This window comes from Malurus melanocephalus, unplaced genomic scaffold (assembly GCF_030028575.1).
Source record: "Malurus melanocephalus ecotype Western Australia unplaced genomic scaffold, MMel_1.1 scaffold_44, whole genome shotgun sequence".
Classification (NCBI taxonomy): domain Eukaryota; kingdom Metazoa; phylum Chordata; class Aves; order Passeriformes; family Maluridae; genus Malurus; species Malurus melanocephalus.
In genome coordinates this window covers 1,284,647-1,300,916 of record NW_026623276.1, presented here as the reverse complement: position 1 = coordinate 1,300,916, position 16,270 = coordinate 1,284,647, and the positions used below count along the sequence as shown (strand labels likewise).

General features: G+C 37.1%; 1 protein-coding gene across 2 annotated transcripts in view; it reads right to left on the bottom strand.

The window, feature by feature from the left end:
* Positions 1–591: 591 nt before the first annotated feature.
* Positions 592–16,270, bottom strand: part of LPIN2 (lipin 2) — a 41,110-nt gene continuing 25,431 nt past the window's right edge. For both annotated transcript variants that reach the window (XM_057364904.1, XM_057364902.1), the window contains exons 6-20: positions 13,214–13,337; positions 12,239–12,560; positions 11,898–11,997; positions 10,677–10,864; positions 10,064–10,157; positions 9,674–9,743; positions 9,482–9,571; positions 8,677–8,759; positions 7,430–7,574; positions 6,547–6,695; positions 5,980–6,066; positions 4,058–4,210; positions 2,924–3,038; positions 2,142–2,245; positions 592–1,839 (exon numbers count right to left, since the gene is read on the bottom strand). In XM_057364904.1, coding sequence (XP_057220887.1) covers positions 1,695–1,839; positions 2,142–2,245; positions 2,924–3,038; positions 4,058–4,210; positions 5,980–6,066; positions 6,547–6,695; positions 7,430–7,574; positions 8,677–8,759; positions 9,482–9,571; positions 9,674–9,743; positions 10,064–10,157; positions 10,677–10,864; positions 11,898–11,997; positions 12,239–12,560; positions 13,214–13,337 — 1,969 coding nt within the window. In that variant the 3' untranslated portion in view covers positions 592–1,694. The remainder of the gene's footprint in view (positions 1,840–2,141; positions 2,246–2,923; positions 3,039–4,057; positions 4,211–5,979; positions 6,067–6,546; positions 6,696–7,429; positions 7,575–8,676; positions 8,760–9,481; positions 9,572–9,673; positions 9,744–10,063; positions 10,158–10,676; positions 10,865–11,897; positions 11,998–12,238; positions 12,561–13,213; positions 13,338–16,270) is intronic.

Genomic DNA, 16,270 nt, shown 5'->3' with positions numbered 1-16,270 from the left:
TAAATGTACTCTTGTGCAGGTAGTAAAACCGAGTGAGCTCCTTTCCTGCATGCAGCCCAGGTGAGCTGAAGCAGAAGGGCTGAGAGGAGCAGCCCTGTCCAGGACTGCAGCAGGCTGCCATACAAATGCCTTCCAGACAGCACTCACCCTCCCCTGCTCCCACTGGCAACAGCATACAGGGAAGAACTTGCCCCAGAGTCTGTGGAAATTCTGGWTGTTGCCCCTGGAAGGATCTTTAATGCATGGCCCCAGGAACTTGCTTAAGGAGTGAGTGACAGGAAAGACTGCACCCAGAAAGCCCAGGACTGGTGCTTAAATGATGTTTCAATGACTGTCGTCCTTAAATCCTCTGGGCTGGTGGAATGATACATTCTCACCACAGCTTTGTCCAAAAGAAGTTAAATGCACTGATTTAACTGAAAAAGCAGCCACCCTTTGCCTTCAAGTACTTTCTTTTGGAGAAAGAACAATTAGCTGCTTTTGTAGCAGATAAACACCAGAATTGGAATGTAATTTGTTCACAGGCTCTGACTGGAACCTGAGGAATGACCAGCATGATGTTTGTGAATAACCCAAAACTCTTAAAAAAAATAGGAAAAAGAAAAAGGTTTTATTCTGCTCTGCAGCATTTAACCATTCTCACAGCTGGAATCTCATTACTGAGTTGCATTTTCTTCCAGCTACTGAAAACCTGCAATACAGAACTGTGGAAAGACCTGCAGTAGACAATTAAAAAATTAAATACATAATTTTTTCTTAGTATTACAATTCCCTGAATATAATCTGTACATACATTTTACTGGCCTATACAACATACACACACATACACATTATCTCTGTGCTGAAAAAGGAAATAAAAATGCCAGTTCCAACTTTTACAGAAATGTTCCAAGATTTTTCTTGATGGAAATTTAACATGACACAGCACAGCCTGAAAACAACAAAAGCCATACCAATGTCTGAAGACAACTTTCATTTTAACAAGCTCATGTAATAGTTTAAACATTGTAAAAAAAAAGTAATAAGCAGAGTTAGTTTGAGCGTGATTTGTACAAGCCCAGTCTTGTACATGTAACAAAAGGCATATTTACATTTAAAGAGGAATTTTAATGTCTTCAGAATCTGTCAGGCTCATAAGGTCTATACATTTTCTGTATTCTAGCTGAGAAAGAGCACAGTGGTCTTAGGCTCTGGCTCCTTTCAAAAATGGCCTAATTGCCCATTTGCACATTAAACCATGTTTTTCATTAATAGGTCTAACATTCTATTTGGCAGTTTCCATACACTTTTTGGCTTCATTTTAGAAAATATACTTAAGACAGCTTTAAAACAAAATAATCTGTGTTTACAATAAGGTCTGTATTGATGAAAATGCAAAGTCATATTTTACCTCAGCATTTCACTGCCCTGAAGCACTTGGGTACCATGACCAATGACAGGCCTATCTCAAGTGCTTTAGAACAGGCATATAATAACAAGTAAGAAACAAACAAAAAAATCCACCACCCCCAAAAAATAGACAGTAGCTTTGCATTTTCTTTGTTTCAAACCAATAAAATTAAAGTAATTTCTTTAGTAAGACTTACGGTACCAATATAGTAATTAGCATCTTCATTGAGAAAGTTCTTCACATTTAAACTGAAGTTGAGTCGCTGAATATGMAATTCCATCTTCTCCACAGTGAGAAGCACTTTTCAGGCCAGGTCATCCATGTTAAGGTCAGGAAGAGGCTCTCTCCAGTAGCAAAAAGAGCTGAATTCTGGGCACGGAAATGCAGAACTCTGTTCTTTATTAATCAATGGGAACACATACTCCACAAGCTCACTTAGTCTGTAATACCTGCATTAAAGAAGAAGAAAGACTATTATTTAACAGTCTAGTTACTGTTCAGCTGCAGCCAAAAAGAAGCTTTAGAAGTCTAGACCAGAAAGTTACAGTCAAATAAGGCCCCWCTATCACAGAAGCAATTTTCAATTTTATTTTGCCAGTTTTAATTTTGGTAAGTTTCAGTCAAGTATCAAAAGCTGAAAAATAAGGTTCTGCACATGTCATGTCACAGGAGATCACAGTTATAAATGCAATAATTTTGTAATCTCATTCCTAAAAACTTTCTTTAGCTGAAAAAACAAAAATGGTCTTACGAAGATTTGTTTCCCTTRGTCTGTTCTTGGATCAGTTCCCCCTTTGGATTCACAGTAAATATTCTGCAGTTTGGAACTCCCACTTGCATGTAGGCATATACATCCTGCAAAAAAGCACCAACACAAATACATGCTTCAACACTTCCTTACTGAATGTGATTTAACAAGCAATTTATTGAAGAAATGAGAAAAGCTGATCCAAAAAGGTTACAGTAAAGCTGCCCCCTAAAACAGAAGTCCCCAAACAACAGGAAAAAAATAAAACACCCCCAAAATATAYACACAAAATAATAAAATGATCCCCCTGCCCCAAACACTTAATTCCTGTTCCCAAGCCTAAAACCACAAACATGCACAAATTCTGTACCACMCAACATCACTTCTTGTGACAATATTCTTAAAATACCCCTCCTCTCTCTCTCACTCAATTACAGAAGCATTGAGCTGCAGAGAAAATAGAAGAGCCGCACGATAGGAAAAGGATTCAAGACTGCAAAGCACTAAAATAATGCCCTTAGGTCATAAAGCAGTCAAAACTGTTTAAAAATAATTTGGCAAGGTGGCACATATTTAATARAACTCTGAGAACACTACGGCATCTTTAACCTTTCTCATATAAGCAGCTGTAGCAACTTTCATTTAAGGTATCTGCATGTGGCTTTTCCTGACCAAATCCATAAAAGCAGMAGTGTCCCATTTTCATCAACACAARAAGAAAAGCCTGTTTGTTTTGCTTCTCAAGTACATGCATTTTAACCCTTCAGTTAGAAAGGGGCACTTACATTGGGCCTGTTTCCAAAAGCAGCATAGAAAGGCTGTTTACTGGGAGCAAACAAATTCTTGATATCATTCAAACATTCGATTTTGAACTTTTCAGGCTTCTTTTCTATTACTTCCCTAAAAAAAAAAAAATCAACAGTTAAATTCTAAATCATGACTTGATAGAAGGCATCCCCCATTTATCTGATATTATATTCTCATTACTTTCTGTTGCTATAAATGGTAGTGATATAGACAGTGGTAAGTAGCTCTCCAAGAACAATACGAGAAACAATTAAATATTCCCTCTTTTCCAACACCCACAGTAAAAAAGCAGGTGAATACTGTGCAYAGGCCAAGCATAAATGGGATTAAATTCCTAGTTTTGAATGCAGTTTGTGAACTGCATTTTTGTAGCTGACTATCTGAATCAGAAGATCTAATCAAGTACACATAAGCTTGTTACAACTCCTGCAAAACAAAAGTGTGTACCATCACCATAATGAAAACTGCAGTCATTACTATCCATGACAAAATAATAATCAAATAAATAAAAARATCTAACAAACTCTAAACAAAACCCCCTCCAGAAACAACCAACCTACCAACCCCAAACACTTTTCCATTATGAGCTCCTCTCATCAAGAACATGTCCAAAAGGTAACTGAGTTGAATCATACTTAAACTCCATGCAATTTTTAAGTAGTYGTATATGGAGCACTCCCAACACTACAAGATTATTTCCCATTACAGTCTATACTCTCCAGCTTCTTTTTCTTTTCTCTCTTCCTTGTCTAGTAGCACTGCACTGCAAACCCTGCAGGTATACTTTGAAAGAGGAAAATGTACTGATACAAACAAAACCTAATAGTCATCTAGTCACAGACTAGCTGAATAAAGAGAAGGGAAAATGAGCTCCTCTAAGACTGATATGTAGTGTTTTGTAGCCACTTCTAACATGCCCAGAGGAACAGAAGTATACAAGTGAAATTCAGAGAAACAGAGCTTTTAAATGATTGCTAGAGGGACATCAAGCCTCAGCAGCAAATCTAGTCCAGAGTGGAATATCTGGTTACAGCTGTAATGCCAAGTATTTTTAATCTGCTTCTTTCTCTGAAATGGGGAGGGAACTGATRTAAGAAATCCCACATGCTTACCTATGAAAGGCAGAAAACAAACTGCTGGGGGACAACATGAGAGGACCCCTGGGTAAAATCGTTCCTTTGTCATTCACCCAGTGCAGGTACCCTCTGGTGATATCTGCCATCCCAATGGCACGGGCRGAACAGTACAGGAACTTGTAGCCGTTTCTAGAAAAAAATTACCAGCTTAGTTCATATTCCTGCTGAAGTTTCTTTGCAAAGATAAGGACATGACTACAGCAATGTCCAGAGGCACCAGTTCAGATACTGAATTGTTGCAGAGCTCTGGACACACACAAGGAAAAGATTTTTCTATTGTTAAAAGAATYTGCTAGGCATGTAGTAGTTTAAATACATGACTCAGTCAAAACTGAGAAACAGGAAGAGCAAACAGAATAGCGATGGTAATACCCAGATGACACAATTAGATAGACTAGACTGTGTTTAAACAAGTGCCACATTGGTTTTATTCAGCTTCTTTCAGCCCAGCTGTAAGATGACAGCAATTAKTTAAATTATCTGCATCACAAAATAATGGGTGCCAGATCTCCTGTCTTTTTCAGGTTGTTGGCAGAATTTGCAGTGCAGAGTGAAAGACAGATAACAAGCATTCATTAAGCCCCTAAATTCTTCCTGCAGACTTTGTATGTTCATCTGTTACACAGATTTGTATACAGTTACTGCATACACAAAAGGCTTGAGTGTTTATGTGCATTTTCAAAGACTTGATTCAATTTGGCAAATAATTCCAAAACTGCTCTTCTATTATGCACTGAATAAACAAAAAAACCCACCCCGAGCCACCCAAACAAAACCAAACAAAACAAAAACATTCATGTTATCTCCCATGAATTACAAGGGGCCACACGAAGGCCAACAATATATTCTAATTTTTTTTAATGAAAAGGAAGACTATTAAAAAACAAAGATAAACRTTGATTATTTTAAGTAAAGGCTGAGGTTTCTAACAGTTGACCATTCCCTGATTGTCCTCAGTAAGCAAGTATTATTTCTGGCATCATTATGATTTTAAAAAAGGTTTGCTAGACCAAGGACCGAATTGGAAAGGTGAGGAAGTATGTAGATTTATTGTGCCTCTAATTACTGGACATAAATATTATAGGGCTATGCATCTCTTAGATGAMCAGTACATTTGTAAGGGTGTAGTTTATAACACTTTTGAGCAAAGCAYACACCTCACAGTAGCTGCAAGGGGGTAGGTCTATGGACTGCCTCTGCAGGTCATTGCAGATCACAAGGTACACAATAACAAGCAATAAACAAACACAAAAATCCCATTCATTTGACTAACCCACAGAGGGGAAGGGGAAATTGCCAATTGGCTGAATTACTTTTCYACTGTTCTACTGAACTACATTTGGCTCATGTCAGAAATGCAACAAAGKGACAGAAAACTTGACCCTGGACACAACCTACCCTTTGTGCCAGTAGCAAGCTGCTCCAGAACATAAAATCTAACCTATGGAGCATTCACGTGGCTTTGGGAGCAAACCCAGCAAACCAGAAAACACTCATGCAAGGAAGGACACTATTCAGTTTAAAACTTATGCCTTATGTTTCTGAAAGGCTTTGTGACCAATCTGAGCTAGTAGAAAACAGACATGCACATTTGAGAAATTATTTCTATTATGGTTCTCTTTTGTATTCATGAAAAAATGACACAGAGTTTTTCAAAGCTAAAATGCAGAACAAAATGTCTAAGAAGGCAACTAGTAAAAGTGTTGGCTTGCATTCCTGTAAGAGTATACCTCTGTGGAAAGAACTTAGTTTCATTTGTGTATGACAGAAGTAGCTCACTTCCCAGCATTTCCAATACATTTTAATAAACTGCATAATTTTTTACAACTATCCAATTACCTGTACCTTAATTCCCACATTCCAGAAAATCCTAACTGTTTCAYAGATTGCATACTCACTCGTTTATGGAATGGTAGAGTTTTGCAATGCCCTGATGAGTCCAGTCCTTGCCAAACTGAGGGAGGATATGTCCCAAAGCATCAGACCTAAAAGGAGAATCAAAGGTACCTTACACTTGGTATATGAGTTTTGTTAAAGACAACCACTAATGAACACATAGTCTATAAAAAGTATTCATAGAAATATTTGTGTAGAAGGTCCTAAGTATTTAAAAAGAGAATTAGTAACTACTACAGACAAGRCAATTAGCAGGGTGATACAACAGAAGTCCATTTGCAAGTTATGGCTGCTAAAACTGAAGAAGTCTAAAAGAGGGAACAGTCACATGGTAAATGTTATCATTTTYGCATTATTCTTTAAAAAAATTAATAAAGAATTTTCTAGTTTGCTTTAAAGGTGAGTACAAATTGAAATCAAACCAAGAAGTTTCTTTCAATTGTTAATGAACACCCCTTAATAATGGTCTTAAATAAAGTTTCTTTACCTTGTTTTGAAAAGCAGGATAGGATCAATAAAGCAAGATAAAAAAATCCAATAAAAGAAAAATTGTCCCCTAAGATACTTACTTGGTTATTGTTCCATCAATGTCTGATATAATGATTTTATCATTCCAGTTCCAGAGGTATATTGTTCCTGCACAACGGCAAGTCCCTTGATACTGGGTTGTAATACTAAATACAACATCATTAGGGCCATCTCTAAGCTTCAACTTTGCCTAGAAAAAACAGACAAAGAGAATAGGAGGATAAATAAAAATAATTGAAAATGTAAGTTGCCCTCCCACTAATATTTTTATTTTATGATTTTAGAATCCTAAATGAGCTGCACAAAATGGCTCATAACTATTCCTTGTCTATTTTGATTAACTCTTCAAAAAGTGAACCATGGCAGCACAGTTTTGCTGGTAAATTCTGTTGCAGTCCAGGTACGTGTGGATGTCCATAGTTCTTGCATCTGCCTAGAGCAGCAGATATTTCACTCTCTGCCACTTTAATTCTTACTATTACAGTACAATTGCAGCACTATCAAATTGAACTCTCAGTTTGCCATAGTATACAAGAGCATTTTTTACTTAATTGATGCTTCCCTCAAAATTCTTCCCTGATGAAAATATACATTTAGACAGTAGCAGAACCAACTTATAAGTTAGACCACAGTGAACAGATTGCACACCAATTTGAATGTATGGTATTATGCAGTTGTGCAGATCCCAGGATGCAAACAATGTCACTTTTTTTGGCAACATCTTAATATAGAAGTTTGACTATAGAACTTTGGATTAAAAAACAGTATTTTCTTACAAATGGGTTCTTAAAAAAACACAACAGAAAAAAACCCCAAAAATACCCTGCAGCAGCCTACCATTTCATATAAATACACTTTAAACTTCTTTTTAAAGATTTTTTTTCAAGTATTATGAAGCATCCTATGTACCAGACAGTCACTTACTATTTGGTCCGAAGACAACCTAAGTGACTTCTTGTAAGATGGAACATTCCCATGGGGTGGATGCTCTGCTGGGGCAGAATCCATTTTCAGGGATTCCTTCAGCTCCTGGGATGCTTCATCACTAGAAGAATCATCCTCTGGAGGCCTAACATGACATCAACAGAATAAATGTAAGCTACATAAAATCCCTCTTTAACACAGTAAGCTTCTTATGCCAGAATAATTTCTGCTTATGTTGGAAGATTTGCTACTATCTGATAGCACAGACTAAGGAAGTCCACGGTCTAGTGACTGCCCAGATAAAGCCAGTACATGCCAGTAAGCAAGCAAGACTTGTAGTGCCAGTACTGGAGGAGCTCTAAATATGACTATTCCCAGCTGGCTCCACACACAATGGTTTAGTAAAGACACAGTGTCAAGTGGTCACTAATATTGTGTTGATGAATTAGGTAAACTGCASATGAAAAGGGACACTGAATGGGTAACAGCTTTGTTTTCTAAAAAAGCTGCCTCAGTTACTATGTCATTTAAACTGTGAGTGATGAGTTAGTGGAGTAGCTCACCTTTTAAGGTTATTCACAGTATTTTCCTGCTCATTAGAGATTTCAAGATTAAAAGCAGCATTTCATTTCTCTGAAGTATTAAATCACAATATATTTTGTTCTTTAAGACACCAACACTTACAAGTATCTTTGCAAAATCATGGGAGAATATAAACAGGCATAATAAATACCCTAGAATAGCAGAGTTTTGTGCTAAGCACTGMTAAGTGTCTACCACAACTTGGGCAACATGTGCACTGTGATTAATACTATTTTATTGTTTCAAYTATTTAATGTTACAAAAAACTCCACATGGTTTAAATTATTCACACAATATTAGTCCTTCAAAACAGAAAAAAAAATACAAAGTACATCAGAAACAGTATMACTGTATTTACAGGGCAGTGTCCTATTGATAATGGTACCAGGTATATTTTTGTTCTGTCAGTTATGTTATGATTTAGAAGTAACACAATAGGATTTAGGAAATAAYTGTAGTGTATTTGTAGTTCCTACAATGTTTGCTGCCACATTATTTTGCTGAATTGTTTGCTATAGACATCTGGCTCCTCTTCAACAGCTTACAGGAAAATGTTTCTTCCCACAGCATATTACTACTGAACTCTTCATTCAAAAAAATAAAAAGTAAAGAAGAAAAAAGGCACTATTCAGTCCACAAAATAAAGTCTTCAGACAGGAACACACCTACTATTAACTTGCTCTTTTATAGTTGCTGGCAGTTCATTTGCTCTTTGYGTCTCAGGTTTCCCCTCTTTTGCCTCTGGTATCTAAAGAGACATGATAATAAAGAACTTACTGACATTTTAAGCATTTTAAACCAATCCAAGTGAAAAAAAGCTATCCAAATAGTACATGAAMTATATTAAGTCTCAGAATCACCCATTCGACATAATTTCTAAAAATTACTTAACAAAAGGATGCTTATGAAGAAATTATCTATTAAAGCTTTTTATAATTTCAGGAAACAAAATGGTGCGCCAGAAACTGCTAACTGCTACTTTAACGTGATCAAATTAGCATTAAAGGAGGTGTCAACTTTTAAGCTTATAAATAGCATTTTTGTGGGGAAGTAAGTTTAAGGCCCATACTCAAGTTTAAAAAGCTTAATTAAATTAAAAATGGAGTGTCTCAGCATAACAGCTACTATGCAGCACAGCACCTACTTATTTGTGTGTACGTTCCTAAAACACACTGCAGTGACTGAAGAGTAGCTGTGATAACTGCTTATGGCTTAGAAGGAAGAATTTTAAGAATAATGTGCAACAGCTGAATACAACAAATTTGATTGAAGCAACTAKTACCATCAGATAATGGTGCAGCATTTGAGGCTAAAAAACCAGATGCAGCTACAGCTACTGCAACTCTCAGCTGGCCATCAGTGACACYGAGCTATATGAGCAATGTTTTGAGGTACTTCTGACAAACGACAATTTTTTCATCTTTTAACAGTGAAGAGAAAAAAAAAAAAATCACAATAGGTCTCAGTCACCTGCTTAGTCATGCTTTCTCTCTTGCGCCAGAACCACCACCGTCCAGACTTCTTTGGCATCTTTTCTTTGACCCAAGACTCAACAGTAGCCTGAAAAATTAGACATGTTTTTAATTTGTGTAAAAAACAAAGAGATAATCCTGTGTCACTACATACCAAATTTTTAAAGAAAGCATGCACTTATCTATTTACCTTAGGCAAACTCTTCTGAAATACCTGCAAACTCAGAATCATCGGAGCAGCCAATGCCCAGTTATAATACCTGTTTTAAAACATRTTATTGATAAGGTCAATACATATCRGTATGAAAACTTGCCCTTGTATTGTTGAAAATATGTACGTGCTGCCAACCACTAATATTAAAATTTCTTCACGCAGAGTCATTTTAATATATACAATTCAACATCAGTGGTAATTGCAGAAAAAAAAAATCTCACTTAAGCTAAAGCTAAATTTAATTCAAATCTTTGGTTCAAACAGATGCACACAAACTGCAATGGGAGCTCAGAAATGTGCTCACTTCGGGGACCAGATATGAAATGGGATTTTCTATGACCTAATTACATGACACGGAAAATTTACCTGTTATAAATCCGTATTACCAAATTAGGATTGTCTATGAGTCCAGGATTTTCGGCAAATTCATGATATGTAATAATATGTTCCATGAATTTTTCTGCAATAGAAAGGTATTTTAATTAGAAAATAATATTAAATCCTAAGAAGTCTGATTAGTTTATATCTAAGAAAACACTGTCATTCCAGAGTCTCTGCTGATCTCGCAGCATCACTGAGGATGTGCTRTAATGTGGCAAGAACACCTGTCAAGAGTCCTGTGACTGCCTCTTCCTACAGGCAAAGCCTTGTRCCACTTCAACAGTCACAGTAAACAGCATTAAGAAATTAGAAGAGGGAGGATAAGGAGGAACTAATTCAGTTCAAAGGCTGGAAAAAGAGTGCCATGTTTGTCTAGGCAAGTTTTCTTCCAAAAAATGTGATGGCAGGTATAGGGTCTACATACTACACTGAAAGGAGAGGGGTGAGACYGGTGTTAGCTTTTCAGGTTTGAGAAACTACTACTATCACTAGCACTACTAACAAACTAGCACTAGTTTGTTTAGCTGCCTGAGCGCTATTCCTCTTTATGCTTCAGTCTTTCACATACCTTTAGAAATTTCTCCATTTTTTCACATACCTTTAGAAATTTCTCCATTTTCATTGAGGCCTCCACAAAGTGAAAGTGTAACATCAGGCAAGTCCATTGCAGAATCAGACATGCATTCTGTGCCACTATCAGCAGCAGCACTTCCCACTGACTGGGGTGACTGGGAACCAGAAAGRGTATCTGACTCTGTCCACTGCCTGAAGCCAGGATCGGAATCACTAAAGGAGAGTGGAAAGCATTTTACTTGCAAAAAAGTAAAAATCTGAGATTATAGAAAACACCACATGATTACTCAAAAAAAAAAAAAAATCTTGCATTTGCGTTTTTACATCATTTCACAATATAAATTTAAAAGCAACCAAACAAAAATCCAGACACACACACCCAACCTTGCAACCTTTCATAATATTGGCAAACTGTTTCCAGTTCTTCTAATATGCATCTAAATTGGGAAATAATTGCACCTCTTGCCTAAATTGGATTTAAATGAGGAAAACATCCTCGGCATTCTACTTTTGTGCTCCTAAATCTTTAGCAGAAAGTTGTAAAATAAGAACAAGGAACAAAGGGCACTGCTTTGTGTTTTTAGAACAATGTGGGTTTGGAAAAAGTACAACAGAAAAGAAAGGTGACAAAAAAAAAATCAAATTGTCATCTAAGGCTAGAGTTACTAGTTTGACCCACAATTAGGTACTGAAAAGTTTGTAATTTTAGTTTTAACATAAACCAATAGATATTTCTTTCTTAAGCTATACTTTTACAAAGATAAAAAACCCCAAAAACAGACGAATTTTGAGACTGAACTGCCTTGCATGAGGATCCTGTTAGCTTTTTGTTGGTCTTTTTTGATATTGGAAAAAAAGGTAGGAAAACATGTACAGAGTATGCAAAACCCAAAGTGATGTGGGCACATCTTGAGCTAGCAGTATGGCAAAACAAAAGTACTGGTGCAAATGGGTTGTGCAGTTTAAACAAACTCCCCTCTGTATGCCCAACACACAGGTTCCACAAAGAGGAAAACTCAGTAGTCACCTCCCATGTGATTCTTCAACGTGTTTCTTGTCAAACTAGAAACAGCTTTTCATAACAAGATTAGTTATTGATTACTTTTGATTGATTACTTCACAAAAGTCTAAAAACCTGAAGTCAAATTCTTTTTATCAGAACTGGTGCATAATAATGCACGTAATAACTCAGGGTAATGCAACTGCAGAATTACCCCAGATTTCCTGCATTTTAGTTCAGAATTACCTTTTGGGAAAGTAGAGTGCTGCAACTTCAGGTTCCAATGCCTTYAGGTCATCCAAGTAAATATCATCAGGGCCTTGATGATGGCTTCGTTTGTGCACCCCTGTTAATTTTAACAATTATTATTACTAAAATGAAATTACCCAGACATGTTAAATGCAAACATAATCATGGTCGATTCAATCTTATTTGTATAATTTGTAAATTCCAGAGTTCAATCACAATTTTAGTCAGATAAGATTTTAAATAGGAAAAACTGAAAAGGCACATTTATATTTCTTTCCCCATGACCTCAAGTTTGGTAGATCCCACTGAGGACAAGAATCAAGAGCTTTATTCCATACCTTTCTTTTTTGAAGGAGAGTCAGTTTTTGCTGTTGGCTTTGTTTCTGGCAAAGGATCCACCAGTATTCTGGAAGGATGATCACCATCCAGGGGCAACGGAACTTGTGGTTCTACGACTGCAGAAGCGACAGAATCTTTAACATCCATCTGCTTAAGCAGAGGATGAGTTCTTGGCTCAGGTTTCAGTACTGTACAGACAGAATCTTTCACATCATCATCGTCTTCAACTTCATCAGAGCTGAGGATGACCCTAAAATGAGTCTTCTCTGATGGAGTAATGGTAGCTGTTCTGCARTGCTCCAGTTTTTCTTTCTTACTTATCTGAAAAACAAAAGTCTAGTCAATCCTTTCACTTGACCTGTTTGTTTCATTCTGTTCTAGACATTACATTTGTACTCATGGTACAAGCTCTGGTCAATMGTAAACCAGAAAATAATTTGAACAAGTATTTTAGCAACATAAAACATGTCCCACCATAGTAGCAAAGTTCCCAGCAAAAGAAGTTTCATATGAGCTTCTTTACAAGTTCAGTAAAGAAACTGGCACAGAGCAAGTGCTGACTTGACCAAAACATAGCAAGGAAAAACCCTAAGTCCATACTAAGTCCATACCCTAAGTCCATGTATCAGGGCATCTGTTAGATACCAAATTTACTCYTACCAAGGCTATAGTTCCTCTGGAATGAACTAGAGCTTACTCTACAATAAAGAAAATKAATTTCTAATATTGTTTCCTTCAGGTTCTAACTAAAAATTAAAAAAWTTCAGACTTTTGCTGCTAGGTTTTYTGGGTTTACTTTGCTGAGCAGCTTTTGAATTCAACAAAGCCAATTCTCTGCTTGCCACAAGGGGCTGCTACTTCCCCATTTCAGCTGCATCTTTCTGAACAGCAGCAGCAGATTTCCAGTCCTCTCCTAGGACACAGTCTTAAATATGCTGAAATTCAGTTCACAGAGCTAGAGACAATAAATTTACCTTGGTTGATTCTGGGAATCCTCCCCATGTCCATTCCATGTGGGATTCAGATCTCAGCAAGCTCTCAGCAGGCTTAACTTCTAGTTCTGAATCACTTTTAGGGCAGACTTGCTCAGAGAAAGGGCTACCAAATCAATAAGGAAAAAAGAAAAAAGAAAAAAGAAAGCTAGTGTTTAGAATGCATTAATGCATTTGTTGTGCAGCTACTGTTGGTGGAGTTTTCAACAGCTTAACAGAGCTTCAATTATTTGGWAACATGGCAAGAAGCCCAGCAGGGTTTTCAAACGGTGAGAAATTAGGTTAAAACCAAAATCACATTRAAGACATTAAAGGACTTACATAGTGATCACACTAAACAGATTCCTCCACTGCATCTGCAGTGCAGAAATAGCTCTCCCCTCAGCCCATGCTCYGTTTTTCAAACAAAACAAGAACAAAACAAAAATGTTTATCTAAAAGTAAGACAGAAAATTGTTCCTTACCTCTGTAAAAATATAGCATTTCAGCTTGCTATACAGACACCTGATTAGTAAGAGTCTTGCATACCWAACTCACAAGGGCATGGAACAACATCAATTCCCAATGCAGGGAAAAAAAACATTAAGGTAACTTAGGAGAGGAAAAGGAGATTACTTGAAAACTTCCTTCAGTTGTGTTTGAACTACGTGACCTTTAAAATCTATCCTATTTTTCCTACAGTGGTTATTATCTATAAWTCAGAAACAGACTTCTGAAATTTACTTCAGCCAAGATTATTTYAAAGCCAGAAGAAGTCTCTACAAAATGCTAGAAAGGAGTGATTTCAAAGTAATTTTGCACTTGAGATCTTACAGCTTAAAGAAATCATAAGGTTTTACCTACCCTTCCTTGAACAGGCCAGTTATATTACATATTACAGAAATGCTGCTCTTTTTACACTTTGACATTCATGACATACTACAGTTTGGGCTTCTATAAATAAATCTCATTATCTGAATTTAAACTGTAGGGACCAGAAATGGACACAGCCCTCCATGTGTGGCCTGACCAGCATTAAGTGGAGAGGSATAATCACATCTCTGTCTCTGCCACTAATGCCCTGGTGGCTGCAGCCCAGGATCTGATCTGCCTTTGTTGCTGCTGTGYTCTGCTGACTCATGTTCAGCTTGCTGTCCCCTGGGTCAGCAAGGCTGCTCCCAACCACACAGACAGCAAACTGTACTGGGCTCCTTGGTYATGTCATTCCAGTATGGGATTTCACACTTGTCTTTGCACTTGTTGCATCAGAAAGTGTTTCATCTTGATATAGGAAAGAGCTGCTTTACAGTGAGAACAATCCATCATCAGAATAACCTTCCCAGGAAAGTGGTCCCCATCACAGGAGGTTTTTAATTTGTGACTGGTCAGGGTGCTAGTCTATCTGTTTGAGACTCCTTCTTCYATAAAAGAATGGGCCAGATGACCTWCTGAGGTCACTCCCAACTTGGGTTGTTCAATGATTTAATACTGAAAAGTTTACAGTAACTCCCTCAAGTATTTCATTTATGGATTTTTTTTTTCCATACAAAATTCCTGCAAGGATTAGTTACCTAATTCAGTACCATACATCAAACTTTCTGAAGGTTTGGGGAACTCAAGTTTTGTAGTATCATACAGGACTAAACTGTGATCACAATTCAGAYTGCAAAACAGAAATGCTGCAAAAAYAGACACTACACAGGTCACAATCCAGACAGTAGAAATCTCTCATATTGCTCTGAGAGGACACCTCAAAAATCAGGACCTTTAAACATCTCTACAGTGGTGATTCATCATCTCAGTCAACTTCCAACCTTCATCACCCACCAACACAGAAAGAAAACCATTTAGATATTCAGTTCTCGATTAACAATGTCATACAGAAATCACATTTTCTGTACTATTAGARGGGTGTGTTTAAAGTCACACTGATGAAATATACATGTACATCTTTGTTTTCAGGAAGAATATGAACTAACTTTCCCTACATATCAAATAATTTATTCCACCTACACCACAAGTCAACTGGAAGCCATGCAGAACCTGTTCCTAAGCCTAATTCTTAATATTCAGCAGTACCTGCAAGAGATCAAATATTTCACAGCTTTGGGATCCTAAGTCTGTTCCACTTCCCCCAAAGTATGTTTTCCACTGTCATTCTCAGACAGAAGTTTTTAGCCAAAAGGCTTGTAATAGTGACCTAGTCGTGCCAACATTGCTTGTTTAAAAAGGAAGAATGATGGAAGATAGTATCAAGTAATTAATGGCCATGTTTTCTGTCTTATTATAGTGAGTAGCACAAATAAAGGCACACTCAGGGAAARGACTTGTGCTACTTTCTTCCTTGAGCTCCCTGCAAGGGGTTCTGAAGATCAAAACAACCAACTGAATTACAAGTTWGTCAGCTTTTTCAGATCTCCACAAAGAAATTTACTAAAACATTCTATTTCTCTTTTGCTGTATGATAGCTACATTATAAAATCTTCCTTTAAGATCGCTTAGAGGAAGTCATTTAAAGCAAAATTTCTCTTCTCCTAGATGGCTYGTGTGAGAGAATCCAACATACTTTCCAAAAACAGAAAGGAAAACTGCCAGTGTCTCTRTTGAACTGCAATCTGGACTGGGTAGCTTTTTGTTAAAAAACAACCCCAAAACTGTGAGAAGCCTCACATGAGGCCCAAACTAGTTTTAAAGCAGACTAGCCCCTAAATAAATAAATRARAAGAAATGCATGAATCATCTCTCCCAGATACAATCTGATAGTCTGTGTTAACTAAAAGTTTCAGAAACTGAAAAKTAGTATCAGCCTCTTTGCCACAGTCATCTAGATGATATAATCCATAGAGCAACRTGTCAATCCTTAGGGTCAAACACTGTGACTGCTTTTCAGTCACAAACCACAAACCTTTGGGGAACGCTGGAAGACTACATCTCATTAAGTGTAATTGAGGATGTGGTTGTCAGCCCAAAACATGAAAAGGAATGACAATGGGATTTCCTGTCCAACTGCTTCTGTTCATTAACAAGCTATGCGCTGGGGGAATTAGCAGGCACCAAGCA